Source organism: Folsomia candida, unplaced genomic scaffold, assembly GCF_002217175.1.
Source record: "Folsomia candida strain VU population unplaced genomic scaffold, ASM221717v1 Fcan01_Sc001, whole genome shotgun sequence".
Classification (NCBI taxonomy): Eukaryota; Metazoa; Arthropoda; class Collembola; order Entomobryomorpha; family Isotomidae; genus Folsomia; species Folsomia candida.
In genome coordinates, this window is record NW_019091193.1 from 10,038,003 (window position 1) to 10,062,952 (window position 24,950).

The window sequence follows — 24,950 nt, forward strand, 5'->3', positions numbered from 1 at the left end:
TTATTACTCTAAATACATTAGTTTTCATGTTGCCCCTTTTATTTGATTCTCTGTCTGATCCTGTGGATTTAGTACATGTACAAGTACCTTGATTCACTTTTGCAGAATGTGAACAATTTTCATATTTGACTTTCAAATAATCTTTTGGCTTAATAAATTATATTATAGTGCATCAAATAACAGAGATTCTAAAGTTTAGAGTATTAATGCATACGATGTACATAGTAGCACATCAAGCAAAAAGGTTGCTCATTTCCTGCAATGTGCGAATCTCACCCAGATTCTGCACGAGTTTGCAATTTTGTGCCTCTCTCGTCTCGAGTCATATTTTTACCACCTCAAGTAATAAGAGTTTTGTGACGTTCAACATTATATATCCTTTTGGCTCCTTCTCTACCTTCTTTATTAATGCATATATAAATATAATGGGTGATATGTGTTCATCCAATAACTGGTTAACCACGATGAACCGCAGGATTGATGTTCTTTTTGGTTCTACATATATTCATATCTGCAGTAGGAAAAAATGATTAAAGTGTTATAAGAAATCAGCGGAAAATATTTCTATATTAAGTGGACAAATCCTAGTATTACTTCAAAATGGGGATGGACCGCATTTTGAAGGGGATCATGCAGTATCGGCAAACTGTTCGGTCAAATTTAGTCCAAGAATTTCAACGCGTGCGAGATCACCCTGAGGTAAAAATTTAATTTAATTTATGTTCATATATAATTAATACTTTAAAATTAAATAAAATTCATAACTTATGTGTATTACAGCCAAAGGCCGTCTTTTTCACATGTATGAAACGGGATTAATTATTTATTTTGTCAATTTTTAATTACAACTTATAATTTTATTTTAATTCTGAATTGGTCAAGTCTGATATTAACGAATCTTACAGGTATGGATTCCAGAATGCTACCTACACGATTTACGCAAGTAAAAAAGCTTATTGCAAACTATTTATGCTGATATGGTCTTCTTGTAACCTTAATTTTATTTTAAACCAACCAGACCCATGTTGGGGATATGTTCATTGTTCGAAACGCTGGTAATCTTATTCCTCATTCAAAGTTCTTTGCAACTGAGAATACCTCTACCGAACCTGCAGCCCTGGAACTAGGTTGTATTATAAATGAAATTAAGCATGTCATCGTCTGTGGACGTAAGAAATACCATAAGATTACCGTTATTGTATTTTTTCTGATTTTTGCGGTTCGCTGATTCATTTGAGTGCAATTAGATTCAGACTGCAAAGTGGGTAAAAAAACCTTAGTACTTTAGAGTGTTTTTTAAAAGAGCCGACAAAGATGCATTTTAACTATTCCATAATTCGTTAGGCAATGAACCTCTTGTACGACCTGGGAACGGATAAGGAAATGTCCACGATAGAGAATCAAGTCAAGTCACCCTTGCGAGGATGGCTATGTAATCAACAAATTTTATTCAGATTGCTAATTACAACTAGGCAAAAAATTGGACATTGAGGTTCTAATTTTAACTTTTAATTTTAAAGGTAATCATGGGTCAGATTCCTACGACAAATTCAAGCAATTAGAGACTAGAGGATTTAAAATGCCATTGCTATTCACTGCTGAAACCCCCATGAAGCAATTTGTCGCCTATATCGATCCTAAAAATAAATTCAGTGTTCAAGATAAACTTAGTCAGGTTGGTGCACTAGACTAGAGTAATAATGGTCCACTTTAATCATGCGATGCTATAATGCATTTCTGTAATTAATTTGCAGGTAAATTGCCTTCAACAACTCCAAAACATTGCCAGTTATGGATTTCTAAGGTTCGTCAATTATTTTCAGCTCACTCATTAAGATATTGAATCTATTTGACCGGTGAACATGTAATTATTAAAATTATATTTATATAGAGAAGGGCTCGCATCTGGAAAGATTTTTATTCACGCCCTGTGGTTCGACATTTACACGGGAGACATTTATTATTTTAGTAGACAAAAGAAAGAATTCGTCGATATTAATGAAACAACTTTTCCAAAATTGCTGGAAGAGGTGTCTGAATTTTATTATCACTAGTTAGCGAACGCCATAGATAAAAGTATTATTGTGTATATATGTAATTTAAACAAAATCTTAGCATTCCTATATATTTTGTCTATTATGCATATGCAAGGAAGGGTCTTCCAGTACTTAACATTGTATGTGTGCTTTCGAAAAAGATGATAACGTAGATTTTAACAAAAATGCCCATGACCTAGATAAATTCTATATAGGCCATTCGTCAAAGTATTTTGTGATAATAAGAAGAGAAGAACTATGTAGCATGCAATGAATTTATACACGTAATAAAAATCGGACATTTAACAAATTATTTATGAGTGCATGAGGAATAATTTTATTGGTATCCATAAAATTTTCACCAACATGTGAAACCACCATCGATAATCATGTCCAACCCAGTGGTATAGCTTGACACTGGAAGTAGTTAAGGGTGAGTAGAGTATAGTACAACGAATTTAATTAACTGATTTTAACAACTGTTTAAATGAATACCTGGTGAGGCCAGGTACACACATGCTCCAGTAAGGTCTTCCACATCGGCGAGCCCTAAAAATATTAGCAATATCGACAAATTAATTTAAAAGAGGTAGGTGAAACATGAAAAGTAAGTAAATATGGTTTACGCTGCATAGGAGTATCCCTTATCCACAAGGCTCGAACAGCCAGCAAACTCTCGGATCTATTTAGCTCAGTATCAACGTATCCTCTGTGTGCAGAAAAATACAAAATGTAACGATTTATTGCAACTAATTACGATTACATAATGTTTATGTCGTTGTACGGTGAAATGCAGTTTACGGTGACACCACGCTCTGCCCATTCGGCCCCCAAAGTTTTGGTCATATGAACAACGGCTGCTTTCGAGGTGTTGTATGCGACCTGTTTCTGAGGGTGGTTAACGATAGTCCCTAAATAATAATTTTTTGTTTGTAAAATTAAAGATGAAGAGCACAAACAGGCATGAAAAAATATTCTTCTAAGAAAATAAATTCTTCCACTCATTAGTTGTACCAATTTCTGACCTGTTAAAGTTAAAACAAAAAACATACCTGACATTGATGCAGTGTTAATTATTCTTCCATACCCTAGAGAAAATAAGTAGAATCGTCAGTATATAAAATTAGTATCATTATGCATTTTACATTAAAATAACGACTCTTACGTCATTTACATATGTACCTTTCTTTAGCATGTGCTGTGCTTCGGCCTGACAGCAAAAAAATACTCCATTAAGATTAACGCCAAGTGTTTTATTCCATTCGGTTTCACTTGTTTCTTCGGAGTTGGAATGGCTGAAAGAAAAGCAATATTCATTCAAGCATATATATTCATGGACATGAGATTTTGATAACGTGAATAAAGTTCGTTCGTTCGGGTGTGTCAACTTCTATCGCTCTTGTAAATTGCCATTTTCGACTTTACTTACAACACAATTCCAGCATTGTTGACTCCAATGTGCAGATCTCCAAACTTATCCAACACCTTTTTAACCATCTCCTCCACATCTTTCTTGTTTGAGACGTCCACTTTCAATGCTAGACTTGGGATACCTTTGGCTTCCAATTCAGATGCTACTTTTTCTGCACGAGACAATTCCAAGTCGGCGATAGCAACTTTGCATCCGCTTTCTCCGAGAGCATGAGCAAAAGCGCGACCAATTCCTTGGCCTCCGCCCGTAACTATAAATCATTTTAACAATAAATGTAACAGCACTTGACGGGTAAATTTACACCATGACCTTGGGTAATTCAAGTGGAATATACCTAGTGCCACTTGACCATCCAACCCAAATCTTTTCAAAATGCCACTTGAACAAACTTTCACATTCTTGACGAGTTCTTGAGCCTTGGTAAGCTTTTCAGTGACCTTGCTGTCCTTCGAAACACTTAGGGTTTCGCGTAATAAGGCTTCCAATGCCTCAATTGTAGGATCTACATATTCAGAAAGACAGCTAGTAATAGTGTAGTAATAACTTTACCAAATTTTGCATTGGCAATGTCTCACCGGTAGTACCAACGTTTGCCATCTTGGAGAAATATTGGGATTCGGAGGCAACTTGAGACGATTAACCTGATTTGTAGCAAGGACGAATAAAGTGTGACACTAATCGAATTGATCCAATCCAATAAATACTCTATGTAATTTTCAATTCATACTTGAAGATTATGGAAAGATAAGCAATTCATTAATCATTGAACTTGAAATTTTACATGATGTGTACTTTAGACAGGATCATGAATTGGTCAAATGAGCAGTAACACAGAATCAATTATAAATCGGAAAATGAAGAGGATTCTCAGATCTGCCCAATAACTGCTTATTAAATATCAACTCTGGTGTAGATCCTGATGGATAGTTAGTCAGTAATGGTAGATAAATATGTTGATAGACACGATATTTATTATTTTGGACATTTTTTTAGTAGAAGGCAATCAATCAATTCAAATTGGTGACAAGTGTTCATGTTACACAAAGAATGGAGCAGATATGGATTGATGATATCACGCCTGAAAGGTCTGGATAATATCATTAATGTGCTTGAAGCATGAGATTAAACTTTATGCTTTAAACCAGATTTTCTTAGCTTATCTTAAATAGAAAAATTTAGAGTAAATACATTCATGGACAATGTCAAAATAAGTAAGTAACACATTCAAATGTTGGTTTGGTTCCAAATAATAAATTATTAATAATAACACGACACAGCTTAAGTTATTCACACTTATGTTATTTTTAATAAATGTATATTTTTCGACTATATGGTTGAAGACCTCTTTATTTGGTAATCTTTATCTGACAGCTTGTCTGTTGCGAGTACGTCAATAGTTTGATTATAACTGAAGGGGACTTCTTCATTTCGTCCTTCTTCTTGTATAACTGAGTCTGCCATGGTCTCGGAAAGAAGTATTTCAATCGTTTGTTTCTTAAGATATCTGTCAGATTCAAATTAAACAAATTAGATAAAAAGCTGTTGAAATCGATGACAAATCTAGTTCGTATACGCATAAGCATGTACATATGTATGTATATGGAGTATGTTTACACATACTGAAATAATGATGGTACATGATTATGATTATGAAATAATTATGTGTGTACCTTAGACGGCTGTATACTTTAACCAGTGTCATCATTGTAAATGCCTATAAACATTCATTCATCACAAACATCCTTCGTAAATCAGATTAGCATATATGAAAATTACTACCCACAATGAAAAGAAACTGAAATGTGGAAATGAAGAGCGTGCCATAAGCAATTGTCATCACTGAAAATGTTTCCGACTCCAAGCAACCCCCAGACCACACTTCTTGGCGTCCGCATGGCGTCGTTTTGCTGGAATGTACACAGCAACTCGATGGGTATAAGACTTCGACCTGTCTTTGACCATGTTCTAGCCTCCAGTTTTTAAAGGAGCTGATACCACAGCACTTGAACTAAATCATTCATTAGGGCAAACAATAAGTTGTGGTTTATTCCTCTTTTATACGATATTTGTGGAAATAATTGTTGTAATAGTATATTTACGTACGTACGAATTTCTGAGAAGTCTTCCAAATTGTTGATATATTGCGGAAACTGGATTTTTGCATTTCTACAATCATAATATCTTCTAATTTGTCTTCATAGATAATATTGGATCCAAAATTGTAAACAAGTGTAAAGAACGCCCAAACTGCACACGCAATGCACGTTGTCATTACCTGCATAGAAATATAGGAAAACCAGAGAGACTGATGTAAAAATGTTTGAATATGTAAAATCAGCTAAACCTGTAATAATAATTTGTGCCACATAATTAATTTAATTGGTGAAAACATACCAACCCGAATGAATGGTGAAGAAGACGCACCACTACAATTATGCATGCAAGAGAACAGCCAAGACCAACGATTCCATTGACAATAACTGCATAATGCATGGGAAATGATTCATATGTCCCAATCCTTAACAAATACCCACTGAAACTCATCTCCTTAAGAAATTCAATCCATAAACCGTCAAAAAGTGCTGTTAACGATGATATCTACCAAATGATGCGTTTGAAAATAAAATTATTGCATTTATCCACGTTCATTGCCACAACTTACCGTGAGCACAAAAGTGAGGATAGATAATACTTTCTGATGTTCTTGAATAACTGCATCGCTTAAGACCTACATACATATAATTTTCATTAAACTTTTACTTATAGGAAGTTGAAATATTTGTTTTTCTTTTACCATGTATTTTAGCAGAGGCAGTGCGTTTTCCTCCGTGAGATAGGTTTCGGGAGGATTCGCAGAATGCATATCTTGGTAATTATTGGATAATGGTTGTGTACACATTTTATTTAGTTCTATTTATTGATAACACAGTAGAAGTTAAATTTTAAGATTAGTCTGAAAAGTGATGAGACACTAATCATGAGAGCAATAAGGAAATTAAGAGTTAAGGGAAGCGACAGCGCTATGACTACAATTGTCTTATCCTAACATAAGATAAGACACCGCCGGTATGAGATGTCATGTCTTGTCAGATATTTTTTGCGACGCAAATACTTTGATAGACCAACTCTTCTCATGAGCAATAAGTATTTGGTTCGGCACGCGTAAAATTCAGCGTATATATTTGTGTCGCATGTTAGCGAAAACGCTCGGCAAAATAAGCACGCATGTATTTTGCACATTTTTCCAAATTCTCGAATTCTCGAACTTTCATTTTATGGCGGATTTATTTATTAGCAAAAATATGTCAAAACCTTATAGCCTTATTTTTGGCAACTTTTCGAATTTTAGCGTATAGTTGAAAATTTTTATAAAAACTGGTTTTACAACGACGTCGGTAAAAGTTTGTTGAAAAATAGTTGACCAGTGTGGATCATCCTGTGGGGTCACACTGAAAAGCAAATTCCTTAATTTTTACTGTTCACTCTTTAATCGATTCTATTATATCATAAGACTTGCAAGTATTTTAACGTAAATTAAAGTGGACTCAAGTGCTAATTACAGCTCACTACTAAATTGGTGTACTAAGTTGACAGAATAAAAATTGTTTTCATTCAAAGGACGCTATAGACAGACGTCAAGCTTATTAGTGCATACAAATGGCATAAAGAGACAAGGAGCGGGTTGCAGCAAAGATGAGACTTCACATCCCGGCACACAACAAGCTTTGTCGTCTTCATTTTTACAAAAAAATATCAAAATTACTTCAAATTAAAATACACAATAGGAAATTATTTGAAAGTGCGTATAAAAATACTTATGAACGACAAAGTTTGGTAGGAAACTAATTGTAATTGCACAAGGAACTATCGGTCCCACCCAACAAAACAAGATGCCCAAACGTGGTTCATCTCTGTCTGAAGAATCGCCACGAAAGGTGACGAGGAGAACTTCGAAATCTCCGGCCAAGAGCGATCCGCCGCAACTCTCATCCACCGACGACGCCGACCTGATGAACATTAGCGACGAGGAAGATGTCGAAGTTCCTTGTCAAGAGGTCCAACCGGAGAAAAAGCCTCCACTTGCTCCTCGATTAATATCATTGGACGAATTAAGATCATTGAGGGAACGGTTCTTCGTAAGTTATTTCAAAAAATTAATCTGACAAAGAGCTATATAATGGATAAACATGTTATCTGTGATGCAGGAAAAATTTATGCAAGATGTCATCAACATTAGTGATGATTCTGAAAGTATTGATCCTGAAATGTATCGTTCTCTTGTGAGTGAAATTGTGGAAGAGTAAGTTGAAATTCAAGATTACAATTGACAGGCCTCATGAATGAAAATCCATGTGGTGGATCTAATTATCCTTTTTATAAAATAATATTTCAAACAGGGATCCTGCAGAACAACGATACTTGGTTGATCAGCATATGAGAGATTTCGTTGTAGAAAAAATGGCGACAAGACTAGAAAAGTGGGACAGATTTCTGGAGCTTAGTATTCAACTAGCCAGGAATCAAATATGTTCCGGGTCACAACCCATAGCTTTGATTTCCGATTTTATGGAGCTCAGCAATTTGAAACAATGTGAAGAAATATTTGAGTTTGTCGAGCAGAGATTGAGCGTATGGAAGGATCCATTTTTTCTCAACTCTGGAAAAAATGCTGTCTTGCGAATGTGCAACGGTATATTTTAATGCATATTTAGAATTTAAGATTTTTTTTACATATGTATGTTCTATCCAGTATGGTCATACCATACATGTTCTTTTACATATGGTTTGTTCAACGTCCAATATATTTTTGTTTGCAGATCTTTTACGAAGATTATCCAGAGCTCAAAATACCATTTTTTGCGGTCGTATTCTGCTGTTTCTGGCGAACTATTTTCCCTTTTCAGATAGATCTGGGCTAAATATAGTGTCGGAATTTAATTCTGACAATATCACATCATATAAAAGTGGAGACGGATCGGATGACCCTGAAGACAAAATGGAAATGGTAGAAGACCATGATGATAAATTGTTTGAAGGAATAGAAATTGTGATTCCAGGCTTAGACAAAATTGTGTCCATTACACAAGAAGAAAAGAAGAAAAAGGTCAAGGTTGATTACAATCTGTATGTCAAATTTTGGTCGTTACAAGACTTTTTTAGAAATCCTACCCAATGCTACAACAAGGTTTCGTGGAAGTCATTTATGCTGGTATGATTACACACAGAATAGATTACTTTACCTTTACTTTGGAAATATTACTATCAATGTTACTAATTCGTTGATTGCAGTACATACAGGATGTCTTGGCTGCATTTACATCCTTCAAAATAGATGGGAGTCAGACACAGCAATATCACAAGTTTAAGACACCAAATCCACACCCAAATGCAAATAAGGATAATAATGCAGCATCTCAACACCGAAGCCGTTCATCCATCAACGTAGTTCCTAAAGTAGGCGATGATGATTTGTACTTTCCAAAATATTTGACCAACCGAAGGTTATTAGAACTACAAATGGGGGATCCAAACTTTAGACGATACTTCATGGTCCAGCTTCTTATAATTTTGCAATATTTGACAACCCCAGTTAAATTTAAAAGGTAATTGTTTGTAATAGAAAATAGAAACTATACTTTTCTATTATTTGATAGTAACAAGTTTGAATTTAACTCGCCTTTACAGTGAGAATCAGACGCTTAGTGAAGATCAGTTGGATTTCGTCAAAAAAACGACTGCAAGAATATTTACTTTATTGAGAGATGTGAGGCCATGTGGCAAAGAATTTGTGACAGCTGTTCAGCATATATTGAAGGTAATTTTATGGTATTTTCTAAAAGTGCATTTTTGTGGGATTAATTTTTATTGACCTTAAATTTGCATTTACTTGTCCAGCGAGAAGACTTGTGGAGCAAGTGGAAAAACGATGGTTGTCAGTCTTTTAAAAAACCAATTACAAGTATCCCGATGGAATCAGATTCAATTAAAGGAGACGACAATTCGCTATCAGATCTTGGAGAGAAATCAGAAGAAACCTTGATAACATCCTCTCCCCCTAAAAAACGGCAATTGGGGGATATTTTGGAAGAAGCAGAGAAAAATAATCGATTTCTCCTTGGAAAGTATGTGTTTCTTTTAATATTTTCAATATAAATTGCAGGTATTTATATTCATGACTTTAAATTTCTTCATTTTCAAATTTTTCAGCCCCGAATTAACCAGATTATGGAATATATGTGGGGATAATTTGGAAGCATGTCGTTTAGAATCTCGTGATTTCTTGCCTACAATTGATACTTTCTTTGTGGAAGCATTTAAAGAGCTCGACCCTGAACCTCCATCCAACGTCGTGGCAGATCCTTCAAAGAGAGAAGTCAAAACTAAAACGTTCGTTTTCATATCTATGTTTAACCTTTATTTATGTCACGTTGTGAACTATCAATTGATTATACACGAATCTGATAATTTGCAAATTTCAGAATTCTTGGAAATCCTAACTTTGGTTGGCGAGCTCTTCGACTTTTGGCAAGGAATAGTCCATATTTCTTTCAGCTAGCACCATCACCTCCAATCCAACCTCTTCAAAATTACTTGGAATTCATCTTAAAAAAGATCGCAGCAGAAATGGAACTTCCCAGAGAAGAATTCGTAAGGGCAAAAATATTAGACTTGATTATTAGCAAACGCTTACATTAAGTACTACCGTTTAAATTAACAGGAGGACAATAAACTTGAAGATGGGTCAAAAGTGGGAACAGTTTCTGCAGATAATGCAAACGATGGTCCAGATGTAGACCAGGTTGTGGAAGGTGACGCTGATGACAATGACGAGCTCTTAAAATCAGACACAAATCCGGAGCGTATTGAAGAGGAAGAAGAAGGGGAGGTTGATGAGAAAGTTCGTAATTTGACCGAACACGAACAGACATTTGTTGGCAGACTGATCGGAGACGCATGGAAAAAATTGGCATTGAAATTTCAGTTTACAAATGACGAGGTGACGTACAAACAGAATGAAATCTATCGAAATCAAACGTAATATAATTTGAATATTTTGTTTTCAGATCGAGTTTTTCGAATCTGAAAAGGGGAAGGATGCTGGTTCATGGATGCTAAAAATGTGGACTGAGCAAGAAAAAGAAGACGCAACTGCGGCGGATCTTTTATATCAATTAGAGGGACTTAAACTTCGGGAATTAGTAAGGGAAGTCTTTCCCTGAGTAGAATTAGTTTATTTGACCTTGACTTAACCTAATTATTTTTGTTATTTTTTAAACAAACAAGAAAAAATTTGCCGTAGGTTTGATAAAAGATATACATATGCATACACATTAAATGTAACACGGACATTTGTATTTTAGTTTCATTTAGTTAATTTCATAACTTATATATTAACAACATGATATAATATAATAGAATTAAAAACAATATTGAATTAAAAATAAATTAAAAATAGACAACTTAAAATAATGCGACTTTGCAATTTCAACTTCACCCAATAACCTGCGCGGTAATCAGCTAAGACTAGGACTGGATACTTAATTTAATGTTAGACTGATTTTCCTCATTGGTTTCACAATGATAAATAAAGAAATGGAAGAAAGTAAGAAAAGTGACAACATTCTTGGCGATAATGTTGATAATCCTGTGCCGGAGGTTGAAGAAAGTGCAGAATTTCTCCTTTTGCGACCTCTGTGCGCGGCCATCGTGGGAGATCCGACCTTGTCAAATCTTGCCAGATTTCAAGAGGCCTTCGTCCTCGTTGACGCTCCTTCGCCTCATCTCGCCCAATTCGTCCTCCTCCCTTTCGCCATCCACTTCAAACGACTTCACACATTCAAGTAAGACTTTATTGTTCACTACACTTCCTTGCCATGTGCCATGTCACATGTTGAAAATGCTGGAAATAAACAAATGTTATATTTTCTCCAGAGACAAGACAAAAACTCAATTCATGTCGACGGCGGCCGTGGTGTTCCAAAAGTTTGAGGTTTCACTGTGGGAAATGTTCGTAGAAATTTTCCAAAGACTACATGTTGTCATATGCTTAAATGAAGATCCAACCAAAGGTAGACAAAGCTTAAATTACTTCTTGCGTGAAATAGGAATAGGACCATAATTGATGATTTATAATTTATTTTCTAGTAAATTTTGAAAGTCCTGAAGACCAAATGGAGGCCGCTGTTGCGTGTATAAATGGCTTGTGCCAAAAAAGCCTTACTTGTCACTTTAAAACTCTGTTTGACGATAGCAAAATGCAAATTGTAGCACATTCGCTAGTTGTATTGCTTCAAATTTGTTCTTGTGATGTGAAAAAAAGTATCAGGTAAGTATTAACCAAAGAGAAAAGCATACATTAATATGATTTTGGACGCATGAATTGCTGATCATAAACCATTATAATTCAGACTTGGAGCGTTGGACACAGTTCATATCTACGTTGAAAAATGCAGTAAAAGTGAAGCCGAGTCCCGAAGACTATTTCGATTCTTGCCAGGAATTATTTCAACAGGTGTCATTTATTCAACATAAAACTATTAAATCTAAAAACAAGTTACATTAATAAATTAAGACCATAACAATCTACTTATAAATGTCCTAGATAAACCTCAACCCAGTAATATTTTTTCATAATTAAGAATATTTTTTTTATTTCAGTTAGGAAAATTGTTGATGTTCGAGTTGTGAGAACGCAGCAGGATATTTTCGTGGTACTTATTTAAAACGTTATTGATGCGTACTATCTATTAAGTCGGAACTTATTAACTATGATATTTTACTTTCAATAGAAAGGGATGGAACTACTTCAAGATGTGATACTTGCAACGACTGCTTACGAAGATCAAACCGCATTAGCTGAGCCTGATAAACATTTATCCGTTGTGTTATCGCAAATTAGTACCAGCATATTACAGAATGAAATACACGACTCTCAACACTGTCTCTTGGGAGTAACGGATAAACTACTTGCGGGGATTGGGTAAATTATACTATACGCTTTCTGATTTAACTTTCCTTGAAGTACCAAAGCTTTTAATATCCATCCATTTTTTCACTAAAACATAGACAAAAAATGCCAAGTTGTCGGAAAGTCCTGCTGAATAATGTCATGGTTCTGAAAACCGTCATAAACACAAAGGAGGAGACCGTCAAGATATCTACGATGCTAAAAGAAAACATTAACTCCACTGACATTGGATTTGATGAATTGCTAGAAATGATGAAATCAGCATTGATGGACCAGCAGGCTAACAACAATACTGATTGCTTAATTTCGTTGGCAAAAATATCGTCTTATTTAACGTTGGTTCCGTTGAATTATTTGGAACTCGAGGAATTTTTAGAGTTATTATTTTCAGTGATGTGTGACGTTATTGTGACACAACGTCGTGCAGTTCAAGAGTGTTCTGTTGTTGATAACTCTGTGTTAAATATGTGTTACAAGATATGTGAAAGCTTATTCGCGTCTTCCAAGAACGTGCAAGACATTCTCGAATTATGCGAGTGCAGGTTTACAAATTTTGATGGAAATTTACAAAGTAACTTTTTAGGGTGTGTAAGGTTCACGAACGATGTTTTTAAATTACAACTCAATAATTTACAGTCATCGTCACCATTAACCAAATTACAAGTGCTGCAGTTTTCGGACCATTATATTTCAATTTTAGACGTTCAGTCAACAGAAGTTGTTTTAAATATTTTGGAAACAGAAGCCCCGAGAACTCAGTCATTGTTGGACGTGCAGAAAGCTATGCTTCTTGAAGGATTAGGACTGATGGGGAAAGTGTACCCCGAAGAACTCATTCCAGTCATTCTGTATCACATTGTTGAATGTGCTGGATTAAATTATCCCTCAATGATCAGTGAATCTGCTCAAAAAACTTTAATTTCCTTATCCGACCCTAAATCTGTTGAAACATTCCTCTCAAAACATTTGACGAGTGTAATGAGTGACTTAAATGTACGAATTCTTAATTTAGCCTTGCATCCAAATTGTCCAAATGCTTTGATATTTCTTGCACGATATTTTGACTTTTCTCAATCTGTTATGGTCAACTTGGTAGAATTGGTCTTATCTCGGTCGTGTGATCCGTTTAGCGGAGGTCATCTACAGTACTTGTACTCTAAGGTTTTTTATGCATTCGTCGTTTCTTTATGGACACACAATGGGCAACAAAATCAACAGTTCTCACCAGCTTCTGAAAATAAACCCAGTTCATTTTTGTCCCATAGAATAAAGGAGCAAAAATCTTTGTTTGAATTTATAAATGATTATCAATGTTCCCTTGGACTAAGCGTTGCAACTGAGGAAGCAATTGGTCAGAAGGCAGATCTAGATGACCCCATTGACGAAACTGCTGGCCACGATGGAAGTGAGGAAGAGATTACAGAAACTCCTCTGAAGCCACCAAGTCCTGAAGTAAACTTGGTCATAAAAATTTGCCATCGCGTACTTAACTTTTTACCCAACTCTGAGAGAAGCGTAAGATTACTGGCAATGGATTGTCTCATTAAAGGAATTCTGGTCTTGAGAAACGAAGAAGATGCATTACTCCCATTAGCACATATTATATGGCAAAATCTAGTTCCAAGGTATTCACATAAAAGTAAAACAAATCCATTCTTCTGAGTGATTGACATTTTTAAAGCTAATACGAGTATTACTTGACAATTCTTTATTTTTTAAGGATGGCGGAAAAAGACTTTGTTGTGGTTCGGAAATCCTTTGAATTACTCGTATGCCTTTGCTCATCCTGTGGGACCTTTTTAAAGAAGAGAACAATGGATGACATATTTCCCAAATTGTCCTCACTGTTAACCAACTTGGCAATGGAAAGTGAGCAGGTGGCAATGAAAAATCGTAAGGTCTACATTTACAGTCAATCGTACAAATTACAGCTCAGCGTTTTGCAGGTATGCATTACACGTTATATCTATTACATCACAATAGTTAGCGGTAATTAGCAACATTAATACGAACTGCACGTGTTTGGCTTCCAAATTTGCAGGGTTTAGCAGAAATCTGTCAGTCTATTGATATCCAAGAAGAAGAATTGCATCAAGTAGTTGAAGGATGCATTCTCTATCTCGAACCGCATCAGCATAAAAATTTACAGGTATTGGATTACCCATACATACGTATTTACAGTAACTGTAAATGTGTCAGCTCTGAATCAGCATTTTCTCTGGTCTAACTACTTGTTTGTAATATTTATCATAGGCTGAAGCTCGTAAAGTAATAGATTATCTTGGATCTGAGAATTCTACGACAAAGTATCGAAGCATTTGGATGACACTAATAGCTCTTGGACTCCGTCACCCTCCAAATTCCACACCACCATCTTCATTATTTGCCCCAATCCCTAATTCCTTATCGGAGTTTTCAGCTCAAACCAATACGTTAATACATAATTAGTTAGTAGTCAGTAGTATTTATGAATTTCTGTGCTGTGATAAGTCTGACATGACTCAATGATGAGTAAAGCAAAATATTTATTCCAACCGATTTTAAAGTCAATACTTGGCCATTTATTACTGATATACATGTATCAATCACATGATAATGTCATAAAAATTGTCGGATAATCTTATTGTCGTCAAGAGTCAAGACTAAATAATGTTAAATTAAATTAATGAATAGTTCTGGTAATGAAGTTCCTATTGAGCTTTGCTCTTAGATTTGCTGGAGGCTGCTTTTCTCAGGTACGCTTTATAGAAGAATCGAGCAAATAGGACAAAGTACGAAGAGTACATTATTAAACTCAATTGAATGTTCTGGTCGCTAACATCACACGTCTCGCCCCTCGCCTTGGCGAAATATGCGTGAACATTGACGATCACACCCACAATCATCTGAACCAGTTGTAGGCTGGTGATGGCAACAGCTATGGGTTTGGGTATGTAGACTCGAAGGGCACGCAAGAAGTAGTACGAGTACATGAACGCTGAAATTATACAAGTTTCATCTTACACATTTATCTACAGTAACATAATTTACTAAAAAAAGTGACAAAGTGAGGCATGGCGTCAGTACTTACAATGAATCACAAAGTTAGTTGTGACATACCACCTAGCTGGAGCTAAAAAAATTATGTAATACACAACAATGTAAAATTTGTTTACTGTTGACTATTCCAATTAGCAAATCATTATCTAGGAAGTTAGCAAATGATATGACATACCTATAAATTCGCTGTACGAGTACCAACTGTAGAGTAAGACTGTGACATGGTGATACCAGTGAAGGAATATTAGAGGTTGTTTTCTCAATACGATGAAAACTGTGTCACCCAATTCTAACGCTTTGCTGGTGACGAAGAGGAATGTCCACAACTGCCACGCTTGGTTCTGTCCCCAACTAAAAATTATGAGCACAATCAATTAATTAGCACTAACTTGTGCGTCAAACAGAATTAAAAATAATTATGCATATCATATTCTTGGTAACTTTCTCACTATTCTCACCTTGGATAGCACACAGTGTGGTGAAAGCCATTGGGTCTATTGAAAATGAAGAGTAATTCGGGGACGCTTCTGTGAAGAATAAATACGAACACTTCTGAAATGTGAATATTTTTTAGGTACTCATGATCTGGTCGGTTAAAGCAGCGGAGCTAATAATACGTGCAAACACGTTTCTTGTATGACGACTTAAAATTTCAAAACCATACCTGAAGGCTCCAAAAATTGAAAACGCAGCCAACGCTAGGTTCCACACGATTAGAGGTTTTTTGAGCTCAAATCTAGGTCTGTTCTGCATGTACTGCTGGCCTAGGAAGATGAAGAGGAGGTAGGCGCCCACGTAGTAGAAACTGATGGTCCAGTTTTCCTCCATCCATACTTTCGACTCGAATTTGTTGAAATCTCGCTCAAACTTGAGCATATTGGTATAATTTGGCATTGCAATCATTTCTTTGTGTTCGAGTTGAAATGGTGGGACCCTTTCACCCCCAAGACTCTGATGAGCGGTTGCAGCGTCCATTCTTGGTGAGCAGTTGTTGAACAAATGTGGCGAGCGGTGAGCAATAACTGATTGATATATATTCCAGTATTATGCAATTATTTTCAACTCAATGCCAAAGTTGAGAGTGTTCTCGATTTGTTGTGAAGAAAGGGGAATCTCAATTGAATGGAAATTCCCTAGTCGAAAATTGTGTGTATTTAACTCCGAGCGAATTCAATCACGGACCTGGACAAGTGAAAAAACCCTAATAAAATCATCATTGAACAAGTGTGTGTCATTCAATTTTAGTCATTCCGAATGTTAATAATATTATAGCACACGCCTACATACATACCAAGACCACGGTACACTCATAAGAATTATCTGTGAATGTAGAGAGTGTGATAAACTAAATATGTATGAAGCAGATTATGAAGTACTCCAGTCTCAAGTGCACCAATTTGCTACAATGTCACCCAATTTAACATGCATTATATACTACAGTGAATTCCAAAACTTCACTTTATCATTATCCATTCCATGCACAAATCTAGCATCAAAAAAACGGCTCAGCGAACTTCCAGGAGGCAACTTGAGACCCTGTTCTCACCCTCGCTCGCAGAGCTGTAAATACTCGTGTGCAATAATTGCATAGCTTGACCTTGATACATGCATGGTGCTAAATTTTCAGTCAAAGGAAGCTGACTGCATAGACTAAAGTGGATCATTCATTTGAATTTGTATTGGATGTTCTTTTAACGGAAAAAATATGAAGCAAGCATCGAAAGATGAAATTATATAAATATTGCAAACGCGGTCGAATGATTAATTAAGTTTAAGTATGAGATCATCTTTTTGAGTCAGGTCAGGGTTATGTAATCTATTTCGCTACTAATTATGAGCACAAGTAAGGAAAATTTGAACCAATCTGCACGTGGTGCATAACAATAAAAAATGAAATCCTATAAAAATAAATTATCTTCTTTTGTTTCACCAGACCGTGTCGTGCATGTCATTCTGCCAAATACACCCAGACAGATAAATGATTCAAATAAGTAATAAGACTTACCTTGGTATTTTCCTGCACGAGTCAGTCCAGCGATTACTCCGATGGGAAACTACCGTTTGCCTTCACAATCAATAACTAACTGAACTGACTGCTTAATAGTAATGCGAGTATTCTACATGCAACTACACCATGCTCGTGAAAGTAGTTGACTCGGATTTAACCATACCACAACTTACTATCAGTTAATAAATACTTAATGGTGGTGCAGTCAGATGAGGTGATGATAAGTTTGGCATTAGTCGCCAAATTGTGCTCTGGTATGGTACATTTGATAAATACAAGTCGAGTAGCCGGCCATAGACCACTTCTGTCTGCTCCTTATTACTTAAGATGTGCGGAATGAAACTTTGTTATAAAGAACCAGTGAGAAATGAAATACTGAACTTTGGAGCTGGACCGAACGACCGACCAACCAAACTAGACCTCCTCTCTGACAATGAAAGTGAGGAGATGTTTGTGTAAACTGCCAAGTAACACGACATTCATATTGTAGAAATATGCCATCCATTAATATCGTGTAGTGGTATGAGAGGGGTTGCTTGTAGTTCATGTGAAATTGCAAAGAAAATCTCTAGAACCGGTCATACAATTGATTGTTCGTTTAAAGAATCTGCACCACAATAAATGCTTAACTCAGCAGCAAGAGGTATCCTCTAAATGACAGCTTTTTTTAATGCTCAATGTGTACTCTGCCCTCTCCCTCTCTCTCCTTTTCGTGGATGATAATGAAGTTGATGATCATTGCATCCGATCCATTGTGTTTGCATATAAAGGAGAGTTGTAGTTGCAGGATCGAAAGCTTTCAATGTTAAAACATTCAGCGCAGTAGTAAGACAGCTTTCGGTGCTACTAGAATATTGTTAGAGGGTGCATGAGATGACCACGTTTCTACTATTCGATTCGTCTTTTTTATATAAGCGCCCAATGCATTTTGTATGACTTCATTGTATACATATGTGGTCATTGAAGTGGGTTAGGCATAAAATAGTCTGGTTAGTTATTACTATCAATTTCTCCTATTTACTGTGGTGTTAAATGGCTTTTCCAGGCAACTTACACTATTTTTTGCTGAATGTCCAAAGGTCAAATCCAAAATGTGCAACAACCTCATGAGACGCCATTTACAGATAGTTCTGCATTGTTGATCATACACATTTAGGGAATGAGGACTCTGATGTAAATATTCAGATAACTTTAAGCATAGGGCTTGATTACAATTGAAAGAAAGTTAGACTCGTAATGTTTGCATCAAGATTGTACAAACTTGAGTCAACTTAATGTTATCAGTTAACCTAGTAGTTCTTCATGCATCCATAATAAATGAAAAGGTTTACTATGCAGCTCTTAAATGTACAGTCCTTAGCAAAATCAGTACTTAATTCTTACGAAGTGAGATAATATATCAATTAATTATATAAGGTCATAATTGAAACCTCATTTAACCCATATTATATACTCATCAATGTATGTAGGACTTAAGTAAATTACTTGACTAATGCTTAAAAAATGGTCCATTGATTTTTTAGTATATTGTGCACATATGTATGTAGGTATGCATCTGTATATGTACATAAACAATGCAGATATATAGGTTCGTATCATTTTAATTCCGTACTACGTATTTCTTTAGTTGTGGTTTTGAATGTTTGTATTTGTGTGTCGTGTCATGCATACAATACACATACCAATTGGTTGATTTATTCGAATTGTAGGTCCTTTTAATTTAAACAGACCCTCTAATTGTTGGTTATTCATAAAAATTGCGAAATTCACTTCCATATTTCTTATTTCTCAAAGAACCTCAACTGTTGTTGTGCTATCCTTCACGTATATGAATTTACTTAGGATTAGTTAAGAGTGAACATAAGTCTACGAACATCAGTACATGCATAACATGAAATTTTGAGCTCTTCAATCCACTGGTCAAAGTATCCATGAGATGAATGAAGTAACGAACTTTGTACTCGAGTGGGTTCAGAATTCGATCAAGTAAATAAATTTGATCCTTGTCCCTCCCTACTACTTATCTAATTACTCAACCAATGTCAAGCGTGGGTTGTGGATTACATACACTTCTTTATATCCGATTACATTATATGAAATCAGAATCAAAGAAATGAAAATTCTTACACAGACAACCATTCACGACTTGAGAAAGTCAGCTCATGAGTTACCGAGTCGTCTGCTGCCCTTCCTCCAATTAACTACTTCACTTTGAGTCGTAATCAGTCCACTTTATTCAGTGACCAGTACTCTTGGAATTCAGACTCAACAAATTGCATCGGATGTTGGATTGGCGAGAGTATGGCACGCATAATCAATATTCCACACAAATAAGTAAGATTAACTGCCAAACTGTTCAGAGACTCAATATGCCATGGACTTTGGTTCACTGCTCTATTACCTTCTTGGATTAGTTATTGTTGTAGTTTTACAATGCTCGAAGGTTTTAAAAATCTAATAACAATAACGATAAAATAAAAAGCGCATGTTTTTGTGATGAGCTGTTCTATGCACTCTACAAATCCAGAAATACATATATATTCAAGGTTGGGTCGAACGAGTACCAAGTAATAAGTATTAGAATGGATATATTTTTATTACAACACATAAAAATTCCAATTTAGCATCTGGGAATCATATTCTCAAATTGTAATGCTTACATTATATAACGTCGTTAAAATCGGCTAAAAATTTTGCTTTATATCGTGGAGGATGTTGATTTAAATTATTTTTTACAAAAAAAACAAGCAATTACATTTCGCTAATTGATCGGAAAACTATAGATTTATAGCTTAGCTAGATTTTTTAACAGTGTTTCTTTAGCCAGAATGGAGCTGGTAGAGAGTACTCTGGAGGAAAATTTTCACTTGGTGGAAAAGTAAGCTCGGAAACATTTAGCTTAGCTCTTTTTGGAGGAACCCAAGATAGTGGCTCTGTACGAAGACAAGGAAAATCAACGAATCGATTTTTTAGAGGGTTGTGGATATAGGCTTTTTTATGACAACGCTTCTCAGTTGTTGGAATCATGTTCTCTTTTTCACAAGTTTTTTTCGGCTTTAACCATTTTGAGAGGTTTTCCTCATTTTGCCAACAAACAATAGTCGGCGTATCGAGTTCTTGCTGGTTATTATCTCCCTTCCCCGGCAATGGTGTGGCTGGGTCCTTCAATGATATCCAGAAATTACTTCACTGTTATCAATTTATCACTTTAAAGCTTATGTACTTACATTCCGCTTAGTTGAGTTTGAATCTTCAATTGATACAATTTCAAAATCATCAGTTTCAGAGGTTTGCAGCTTCACTCCAGACAACCACTCTTCGATGTCACGCATTTCAAATCCGCAGCCTGCGGGCACTGGGACCGTCTGTAACATTTTATAATGTGTCGAATGAGTTTCAGTTGCACATATGTACTTAATTGCATATTTACATATAGATCAACTCACCTCCGTAGTGTTCTTGGGAGTGCAGGGCAATTTGGGTTGTCTTGCAACGGTAATGACCGAATTGGACCCGGATGTTACAGGTTTGTGGCTCATAAACTCTTGGCCGCTCTTACTATCCTGGTATTCGACAAATCTATGAAACAAGAAATTATTCGCCACGTAATTAATCATGAAGATACCTCCAAAGGATAATATATTATACCTTGGGGGCAGAGAAACGGATGTTCCTACGTCAAACAATCCCTTCAGTCCCTTGGAGGATACGCTCCCCCAATCTCGAATGTTTTCATCCAACACGGCATTGTTCACCTTCAGTTCCACTGGGGACGGTTCTGACCACGTTTTACATTCTCTGAGTTACAAATTTAACCAGTCTTATTAACATTACGATTACGACAACATATTAGAACTACATGTCACTGCATTCCTCATTTAGGCGAATACTTAAATAATATTAATTATTACTACTTACGGCGTCAGATTTGGGATGTGTAGACTTCTCAGTTGGGTATGGTCAAAAGAATCCAAATTCGAAAGTGTGCTTTGAAGGCTTCCCAATGCCAAATACGTTGATTGAATCTCATCCTATAGAACAAACAGTAGTTATTACAGGAAAATCAATTCCTCATTCATTCATTATTATTATGCCCCATTTTAAATAAGTTATTATTATCCAATTACGTATGTAGTTAGTATTTTATCATCACTTACATGCAAACTACTAATCTGCTTATGACAAATAATGTCAATTTGCCTGGTTAACTCACGCTTTCGATTACTAATGAGTTGTTGGATAGATTGGACAGCTTGGTTTACTTCACCTTTGGCCTATTAGATAATCAATAACTATTATTAATTATGCTACTCACAATAAACTATATTGTACTTGCCAGCATATTTCCAATCAAATAAATACTTTTTTTGTCAGCAACATACCTTTGTCGAATTTTCTTCAACTAAAAGGACTGCACCTCGAAGGTCGCCTAGAACTTTTTGAGCATTCTGAATTTTCTTTCGAATATCAGCCTCAACATTATTCTTCAGGACTTGACGATTATCCACCATTGTGATCTGACAGAGTGTCCAATTGTCACTGAAAAAATATTTGGGCAGAAATATGTCACATCAAAAATGGCACAAATGACACTGAGGAAAAGGTGTATGTGGAACTATGTAATAAAGAAATTGGAAAGTTTATGGGACGTTTGCATTGTGTTGCTTTCAGGTATCTTGGCACACAACCTATTCTATCCGTAGTCCATAAATACCCAGACAGCGCTACATAATGAAGGGACGCCGTAACGGTCAATTGATAATACTTATACATAGATATGTACCTGCTTACATTTAGAAATAGCAGCATAAGAATGGTCAGCAATATACCTATTCATATATTTATATGTACAAATAATAACATGCACCTTATTTTGCCTGACAGACCTTTGTTTGAGCTAATGAGTTGTGTGTGTGAATATCTATTGGATACAAGTTCAGTGTAAAACTGAATATTTTAAATAATACAGAGTATGTATGTACATCCATTTCTTTTATTTGGTCATTTATCAAATAGGTATAAGGGAAAAATAAAACTTGTAGTCGTGTTTCTATTTTCGTCAACATTTTAGTGAACCTCAAATGAACTTTAACGAATACACATTAAATCTTAAGAAGGTAGACTATGTACATTGCACACACTGAATACCCAGTCCAGTCTTCTCATCTCACACCTTTCAAAGTAATTGTCAAGCAAAAGAACTTTTTGGTACCTTTTTCGATTTATTTATATCTCTGGTTAAGAGCTACTAATAATTCGAAGACTCCTTTCCTTGTTCCACCACCAAAGTGTATGACCTTTATTCGCTCTGGATGACACACTACTACTAAATACGAGATATGTCGACCATAAAGGTCTTTGGTCTTGTGTCCCCGTGTGACTCCCTCACAAACAACACGCCAGCACAGCAAATTATGTTATAACTGTATCAGATAAGGCCAGAATGTTTTGATAAGCATAACATTTAAAAAATACAATTGCTGTTGCTGTGGTCTTGAATGGGGTGAGGGCTGACTGGCTGCTTATATTGGGTTGGGCGAATGTATGTTAGTAAAAAGAATGGGATCATAATATGAGATGGGCACCCGTCGAGTATATATTGCAGAGAATCTCACCTCTCAAAGGCTGTACAAATTTACGTGATATGCATATGCACTTTTAAAAGCGTGACGCCTACTCGTGGTAAATGCTTATTCGAGGAAATGCCAAACAAAAGAGCTGTCTAACATGTTTTACCATTGGAAATTTTCACATAATACGCATTCTTCGAATTGGACGAACTTTCAATATATGGAAAGATATACATTTGTTGACACGAGGCTGGTGACGCAATGTTCGAATATCTCTTTGTTGTCGAAAGTGCAGCCGAGCACATGGATGGACGATTGAGATTTCTGTGTCTTTTAAAGTCCTAAAACCCTTCCGACCCATGCAGAATGTGTGTACGTGACTGAAAGAGTGACGCTTATGGCGATTTGTTTTCCTTTTTATTGCCAGCATGCATATACAATATACAAATCCATGTGTAATACCAATTACGAGTGGAAATTAGTGTGGTCGCTACGCTGAACTTAAACGCAATCCATGAATCCAGTAAAGTACAGATCGAGACGACCAGCACCATGGGGAGTTTATGTTCGAGATACGTGCATTTACTCGTCTCTGAGGATGAGTCGCCTCAGCACTTGACACTTGGTGGCATTATTAGCCCTTGTAATAAAGTGATGAGATAATATTATTTCTGCACAATGGTATGTGTTTGTGTAATATAGAATATGCATGCATTTGTATATATGTATGGGATGCATTTCCATGTAATGCTGTACATAGTTGAAAGTTTTTAAGCATTTTTAAGCATCCAAATTTCAATTTTTTTATAGATATTTGTGTGATTTTCTGGCCAGCCAAAGTTAATTTGTAAGTCGCATATTCACTTTTCATGATTTTAAACAGAGTGAAATTAACAGCACATAGTTTGAGACTGAAATAGATTAATTTGTAGATTAATTATTAATCGGGTTTCAAACACTTGCATTTTATGTACATGCTGCACATATACAGATAAGTAAGATATGTATCGATGGGCCAGGAAATGGTGTAAATGTAAATTGATAGTCAGTTGACTAGATGTAACCCCTGTACGCGTCGTTGCATCCTTGAGAGAAATGAGAAAGAAGTACATACATAGAGAGCCCATGGGAAATAGTGGGGATGGGGGCATCTTGGCCTACAATTGGTCAAAAATGGTTCTAGAAGTTTGAAGTTTTGGTGAAATATGCTAAATATATCTAACGTCGAACCCTGAAAATTTCATGGTTCTTCAACGGAAGATAAATTTCCTACGCAAATTCAAAGAGGGGAAAGCGGGAAATGAGTTTTTCGGAAGTACCAAAATTTGTTCGACAAAGACTCGAAGAAGGTTTAACTAAATTACAACGGAGAAGTGTCTGGCAGCGCAAAAATTAAGACTTACATAAAAAAGTGTGGAGAATCAGAAAATGTTAACCTTAAATGCGCACTACAAGAAAAAACCATCATACTGACCCCTCGAAAATAAAAAACGATTAAATTTATTTTTGTAAAGTAGCGCGCCACGTTCGTGCTTCATGCGGCCATGAAGTCGAAGATTAATCCTAACTATGCGCATCATTTTAAAGCCCGTAAGTTGTGGATCAAAGTGTATTCAAAGAAATCTGCAGCAACACATACGAAAGGTCAAGAAAAAATGATGAACGCAAGCCCTCCCAAGCTTCGCAACAAAATTACACCAAAACAGTTGGTTAGTGGCGATGAACCTTACGCCGTTCAAAACGTGCCAGAAACTCTGGGAAAGAAATTTTTTCATGGGAAATATATCTCTCAACTGAAACTCGAATAGAAACTAAAATGTTGTTAAAAATTTCTGACAAAAGTCCTGTTTTGGCCGGCGCTGGGTCAATTTGGGCATGTTTCGGACCCTTAAGTTCT

General features: G+C 35.9%; 7 protein-coding genes across 7 annotated transcripts; 3 read left to right on the forward strand and 4 right to left on the reverse strand.

Annotated features, from left to right (window-relative positions):
* Nucleotides 1-324: 324 nt before the first annotated feature.
* Nucleotides 325-2,349, forward strand: LOC110858850 (beta carbonic anhydrase 1). Its single transcript, XM_022107740.2, has 9 exons — nucleotides 325-699; nucleotides 781-802; nucleotides 906-943; nucleotides 1,019-1,169; nucleotides 1,248-1,261; nucleotides 1,345-1,432; nucleotides 1,521-1,675; nucleotides 1,755-1,804; nucleotides 1,892-2,349. The coding sequence occupies exons 1-9, from the start codon at nucleotides 601-603 to the stop codon at nucleotides 2,052-2,054; spliced, it is 780 nt and encodes a 259-aa protein (XP_021963432.1). The 5' UTR covers nucleotides 325-600; the 3' UTR covers nucleotides 2,055-2,349.
* On the reverse strand, nucleotides 2,350-4,221 carry LOC110858839 (galactitol 2-dehydrogenase). The gene is made up of 9 exons (XM_022107729.2): nucleotides 4,044-4,221; nucleotides 3,803-3,970; nucleotides 3,466-3,718; nucleotides 3,219-3,331; nucleotides 3,089-3,124; nucleotides 2,821-2,947; nucleotides 2,663-2,745; nucleotides 2,532-2,585; nucleotides 2,350-2,453 (listed from the first exon to the last, which is right to left on the reverse strand). Exons 1-9 carry the CDS (start codon nucleotides 4,063-4,065, stop codon nucleotides 2,395-2,397), a joined length of 915 nt encoding a protein of 304 aa, XP_021963421.1. The 5' UTR covers nucleotides 4,066-4,221; the 3' UTR covers nucleotides 2,350-2,394.
* A 189-nt stretch (nucleotides 4,222-4,410) lies between these two features.
* On the reverse strand, nucleotides 4,411-6,331 carry LOC118437185. Its single transcript, XM_035856058.1, has 7 exons — nucleotides 6,263-6,331; nucleotides 6,131-6,196; nucleotides 5,863-6,066; nucleotides 5,576-5,743; nucleotides 5,252-5,476; nucleotides 5,139-5,182; nucleotides 4,411-4,972 (listed from the first exon to the last, which is right to left on the reverse strand). The coding sequence occupies exons 1-7, from the start codon at nucleotides 6,329-6,331 to the stop codon at nucleotides 4,795-4,797; spliced, it is 954 nt and encodes a 317-aa protein (XP_035711951.1). The 3' UTR covers nucleotides 4,411-4,794.
* An 822-nt stretch (nucleotides 6,332-7,153) lies between these two features.
* On the forward strand, nucleotides 7,154-10,935 carry LOC110850730 (THO complex subunit 1). Its single transcript, XM_022098264.2, has 11 exons — nucleotides 7,154-7,604; nucleotides 7,674-7,768; nucleotides 7,866-8,158; nucleotides 8,286-8,677; nucleotides 8,758-9,071; nucleotides 9,154-9,283; nucleotides 9,364-9,590; nucleotides 9,676-9,855; nucleotides 9,948-10,116; nucleotides 10,187-10,465; nucleotides 10,533-10,935. The coding sequence occupies exons 1-11, from the start codon at nucleotides 7,359-7,361 to the stop codon at nucleotides 10,686-10,688; spliced, it is 2,481 nt and encodes an 826-aa protein (XP_021953956.1). The 5' UTR covers nucleotides 7,154-7,358; the 3' UTR covers nucleotides 10,689-10,935.
* Nucleotides 10,936-11,020: 85 nt separating this feature from the next.
* LOC110853569 lies at nucleotides 11,021-14,974 on the forward strand. Its single transcript, XM_022101858.2, has 10 exons — nucleotides 11,021-11,309; nucleotides 11,401-11,537; nucleotides 11,614-11,794; nucleotides 11,877-11,980; nucleotides 12,127-12,179; nucleotides 12,258-12,448; nucleotides 12,535-14,061; nucleotides 14,157-14,382; nucleotides 14,478-14,585; nucleotides 14,690-14,974. Exons 1-10 carry the CDS (start codon nucleotides 11,047-11,049, stop codon nucleotides 14,882-14,884), a joined length of 2,985 nt encoding a protein of 994 aa, XP_021957550.2. The 5' UTR covers nucleotides 11,021-11,046; the 3' UTR covers nucleotides 14,885-14,974.
* On the reverse strand, nucleotides 14,975-17,913 carry LOC110853580 (elongation of very long chain fatty acids protein 6). The gene is made up of 6 exons (XM_022101869.2): nucleotides 17,481-17,913; nucleotides 16,140-16,657; nucleotides 15,934-16,002; nucleotides 15,651-15,826; nucleotides 15,507-15,548; nucleotides 14,975-15,413 (listed from the first exon to the last, which is right to left on the reverse strand). Exons 2-6 carry the CDS (start codon nucleotides 16,448-16,450, stop codon nucleotides 15,127-15,129), a joined length of 885 nt encoding a protein of 294 aa, XP_021957561.1. The 5' UTR covers nucleotides 16,451-16,657; nucleotides 17,481-17,913; the 3' UTR covers nucleotides 14,975-15,126.
* A 2,141-nt stretch (nucleotides 17,914-20,054) lies between these two features.
* Nucleotides 20,055-23,014, reverse strand: LOC110854438. The gene is made up of 8 exons (XM_022102876.2): nucleotides 22,696-23,014; nucleotides 21,866-22,022; nucleotides 21,641-21,757; nucleotides 21,402-21,514; nucleotides 21,132-21,281; nucleotides 20,930-21,062; nucleotides 20,711-20,848; nucleotides 20,055-20,645 (listed from the first exon to the last, which is right to left on the reverse strand). The coding sequence occupies exons 2-8, from the start codon at nucleotides 21,992-21,994 to the stop codon at nucleotides 20,289-20,291; spliced, it is 1,137 nt and encodes a 378-aa protein (XP_021958568.1). The 5' UTR covers nucleotides 21,995-22,022; nucleotides 22,696-23,014; the 3' UTR covers nucleotides 20,055-20,288.
* Between the last annotated feature and the right edge of the window lie 1,936 nt (nucleotides 23,015-24,950).

Bases quoted from the DNA above. Each gene is read 5' to 3' on its own strand.
- LOC110858850 (XM_022107740.2), top strand. From the start codon at position 601: ATGGGGATGGACCGCATTTTGAAGGGGATCATGCAGTATCGGCAAACT. The intron at 700-780 runs GTAAAAATTTAA...TGTGTATTACAG, and splicing joins GCGTGCGAGATCACCCTGAG to CCAAAGGCCGTCTTTTTCAC. The intron at 803-905 runs GTATGAAACGGG...CGAATCTTACAG, and splicing joins AAAGGCCGTCTTTTTCACAT to GTATGGATTCCAGAATGCTA.
- LOC110858839 (XM_022107729.2), bottom strand. From the start codon at position 4,065: ATGGCAAACGTTGGTACTACCG. The intron at 3,719-3,802 runs GTATATTCCACT...AATGATTTATAG, and splicing joins GGATGGTCAAGTGGCACTAG to TTACGGGCGGAGGCCAAGGA. The intron at 2,948-3,088 runs GTATGTTTTTTG...ATTATTATTTAG, and splicing joins TAACACTGCATCAATGTCAG to GGACTATCGTTAACCACCCT.
- LOC118437185 (XM_035856058.1), bottom strand. From the start codon at position 6,331: ATGCATTCTGCGAATCCTCCCGAAACCTATCTCACGGAGGAAAACGCA. The intron at 5,744-5,862 runs GTATGTTTTCAC...ATTTCTATGCAG, and splicing joins TTCACCATTCATTCGGGTTG to GTAATGACAACGTGCATTGC. The intron at 5,477-5,575 runs GTACGTACGTAA...TGAATGATTTAG, and splicing joins GGAAGACTTCTCAGAAATTC to TTCAAGTGCTGTGGTATCAG.
- LOC110850730 (XM_022098264.2), top strand. From the start codon at position 7,359: ATGCCCAAACGTGGTTCATCTCTGTCTGAAGAATCGCCACGAAAGGTG. The intron at 9,284-9,363 runs GTAATTTTATGG...TTACTTGTCCAG, and splicing joins CTGTTCAGCATATATTGAAG to CGAGAAGACTTGTGGAGCAA. The intron at 10,117-10,186 runs GTAAGGGCAAAA...TTAAATTAACAG, and splicing joins AACTTCCCAGAGAAGAATTC to GAGGACAATAAACTTGAAGA.
- LOC110853569 (XM_022101858.2), top strand. From the start codon at position 11,047: ATGATAAATAAAGAAATGGAAGAAAGTAAGAAAAGTGACAACATTCTT. The intron at 11,538-11,613 runs GTAGACAAAGCT...TTTATTTTCTAG, and splicing joins AAATGAAGATCCAACCAAAG to TAAATTTTGAAAGTCCTGAA. The intron at 12,180-12,257 runs GTACTTATTTAA...TACTTTCAATAG, and splicing joins CGCAGCAGGATATTTTCGTG to AAAGGGATGGAACTACTTCA.
- LOC110853580 (XM_022101869.2), bottom strand. From the start codon at position 16,450: ATGGACGCTGCAACCGCTCATCAGAGTCTTGGGGGTGAAAGGGTCCCA. The intron at 15,827-15,933 runs GTGAGAATAGTG...CATAATTTTTAG, and splicing joins CACACTGTGTGCTATCCAAG to TTGGGGACAGAACCAAGCGT. The intron at 15,414-15,506 runs GTAAGTACTGAC...GTATAATTTCAG, and splicing joins AACTAACTTTGTGATTCATT to CGTTCATGTACTCGTACTAC.
- LOC110854438 (XM_022102876.2), bottom strand. From the start codon at position 21,994: ATGGTGGATAATCGTCAAGTCCTGAAGAATAATGTTGAGGCTGATATT. The intron at 21,282-21,401 runs GTAAGTAGTAAT...TTTGTAACTCAG, and splicing joins CACATCCCAAATCTGACGCC to AGAATGTAAAACGTGGTCAG. The intron at 21,063-21,131 runs GTATAATATATT...CTTGTTTCATAG, and splicing joins TCCGTTTCTCTGCCCCCAAG to ATTTGTCGAATACCAGGATA.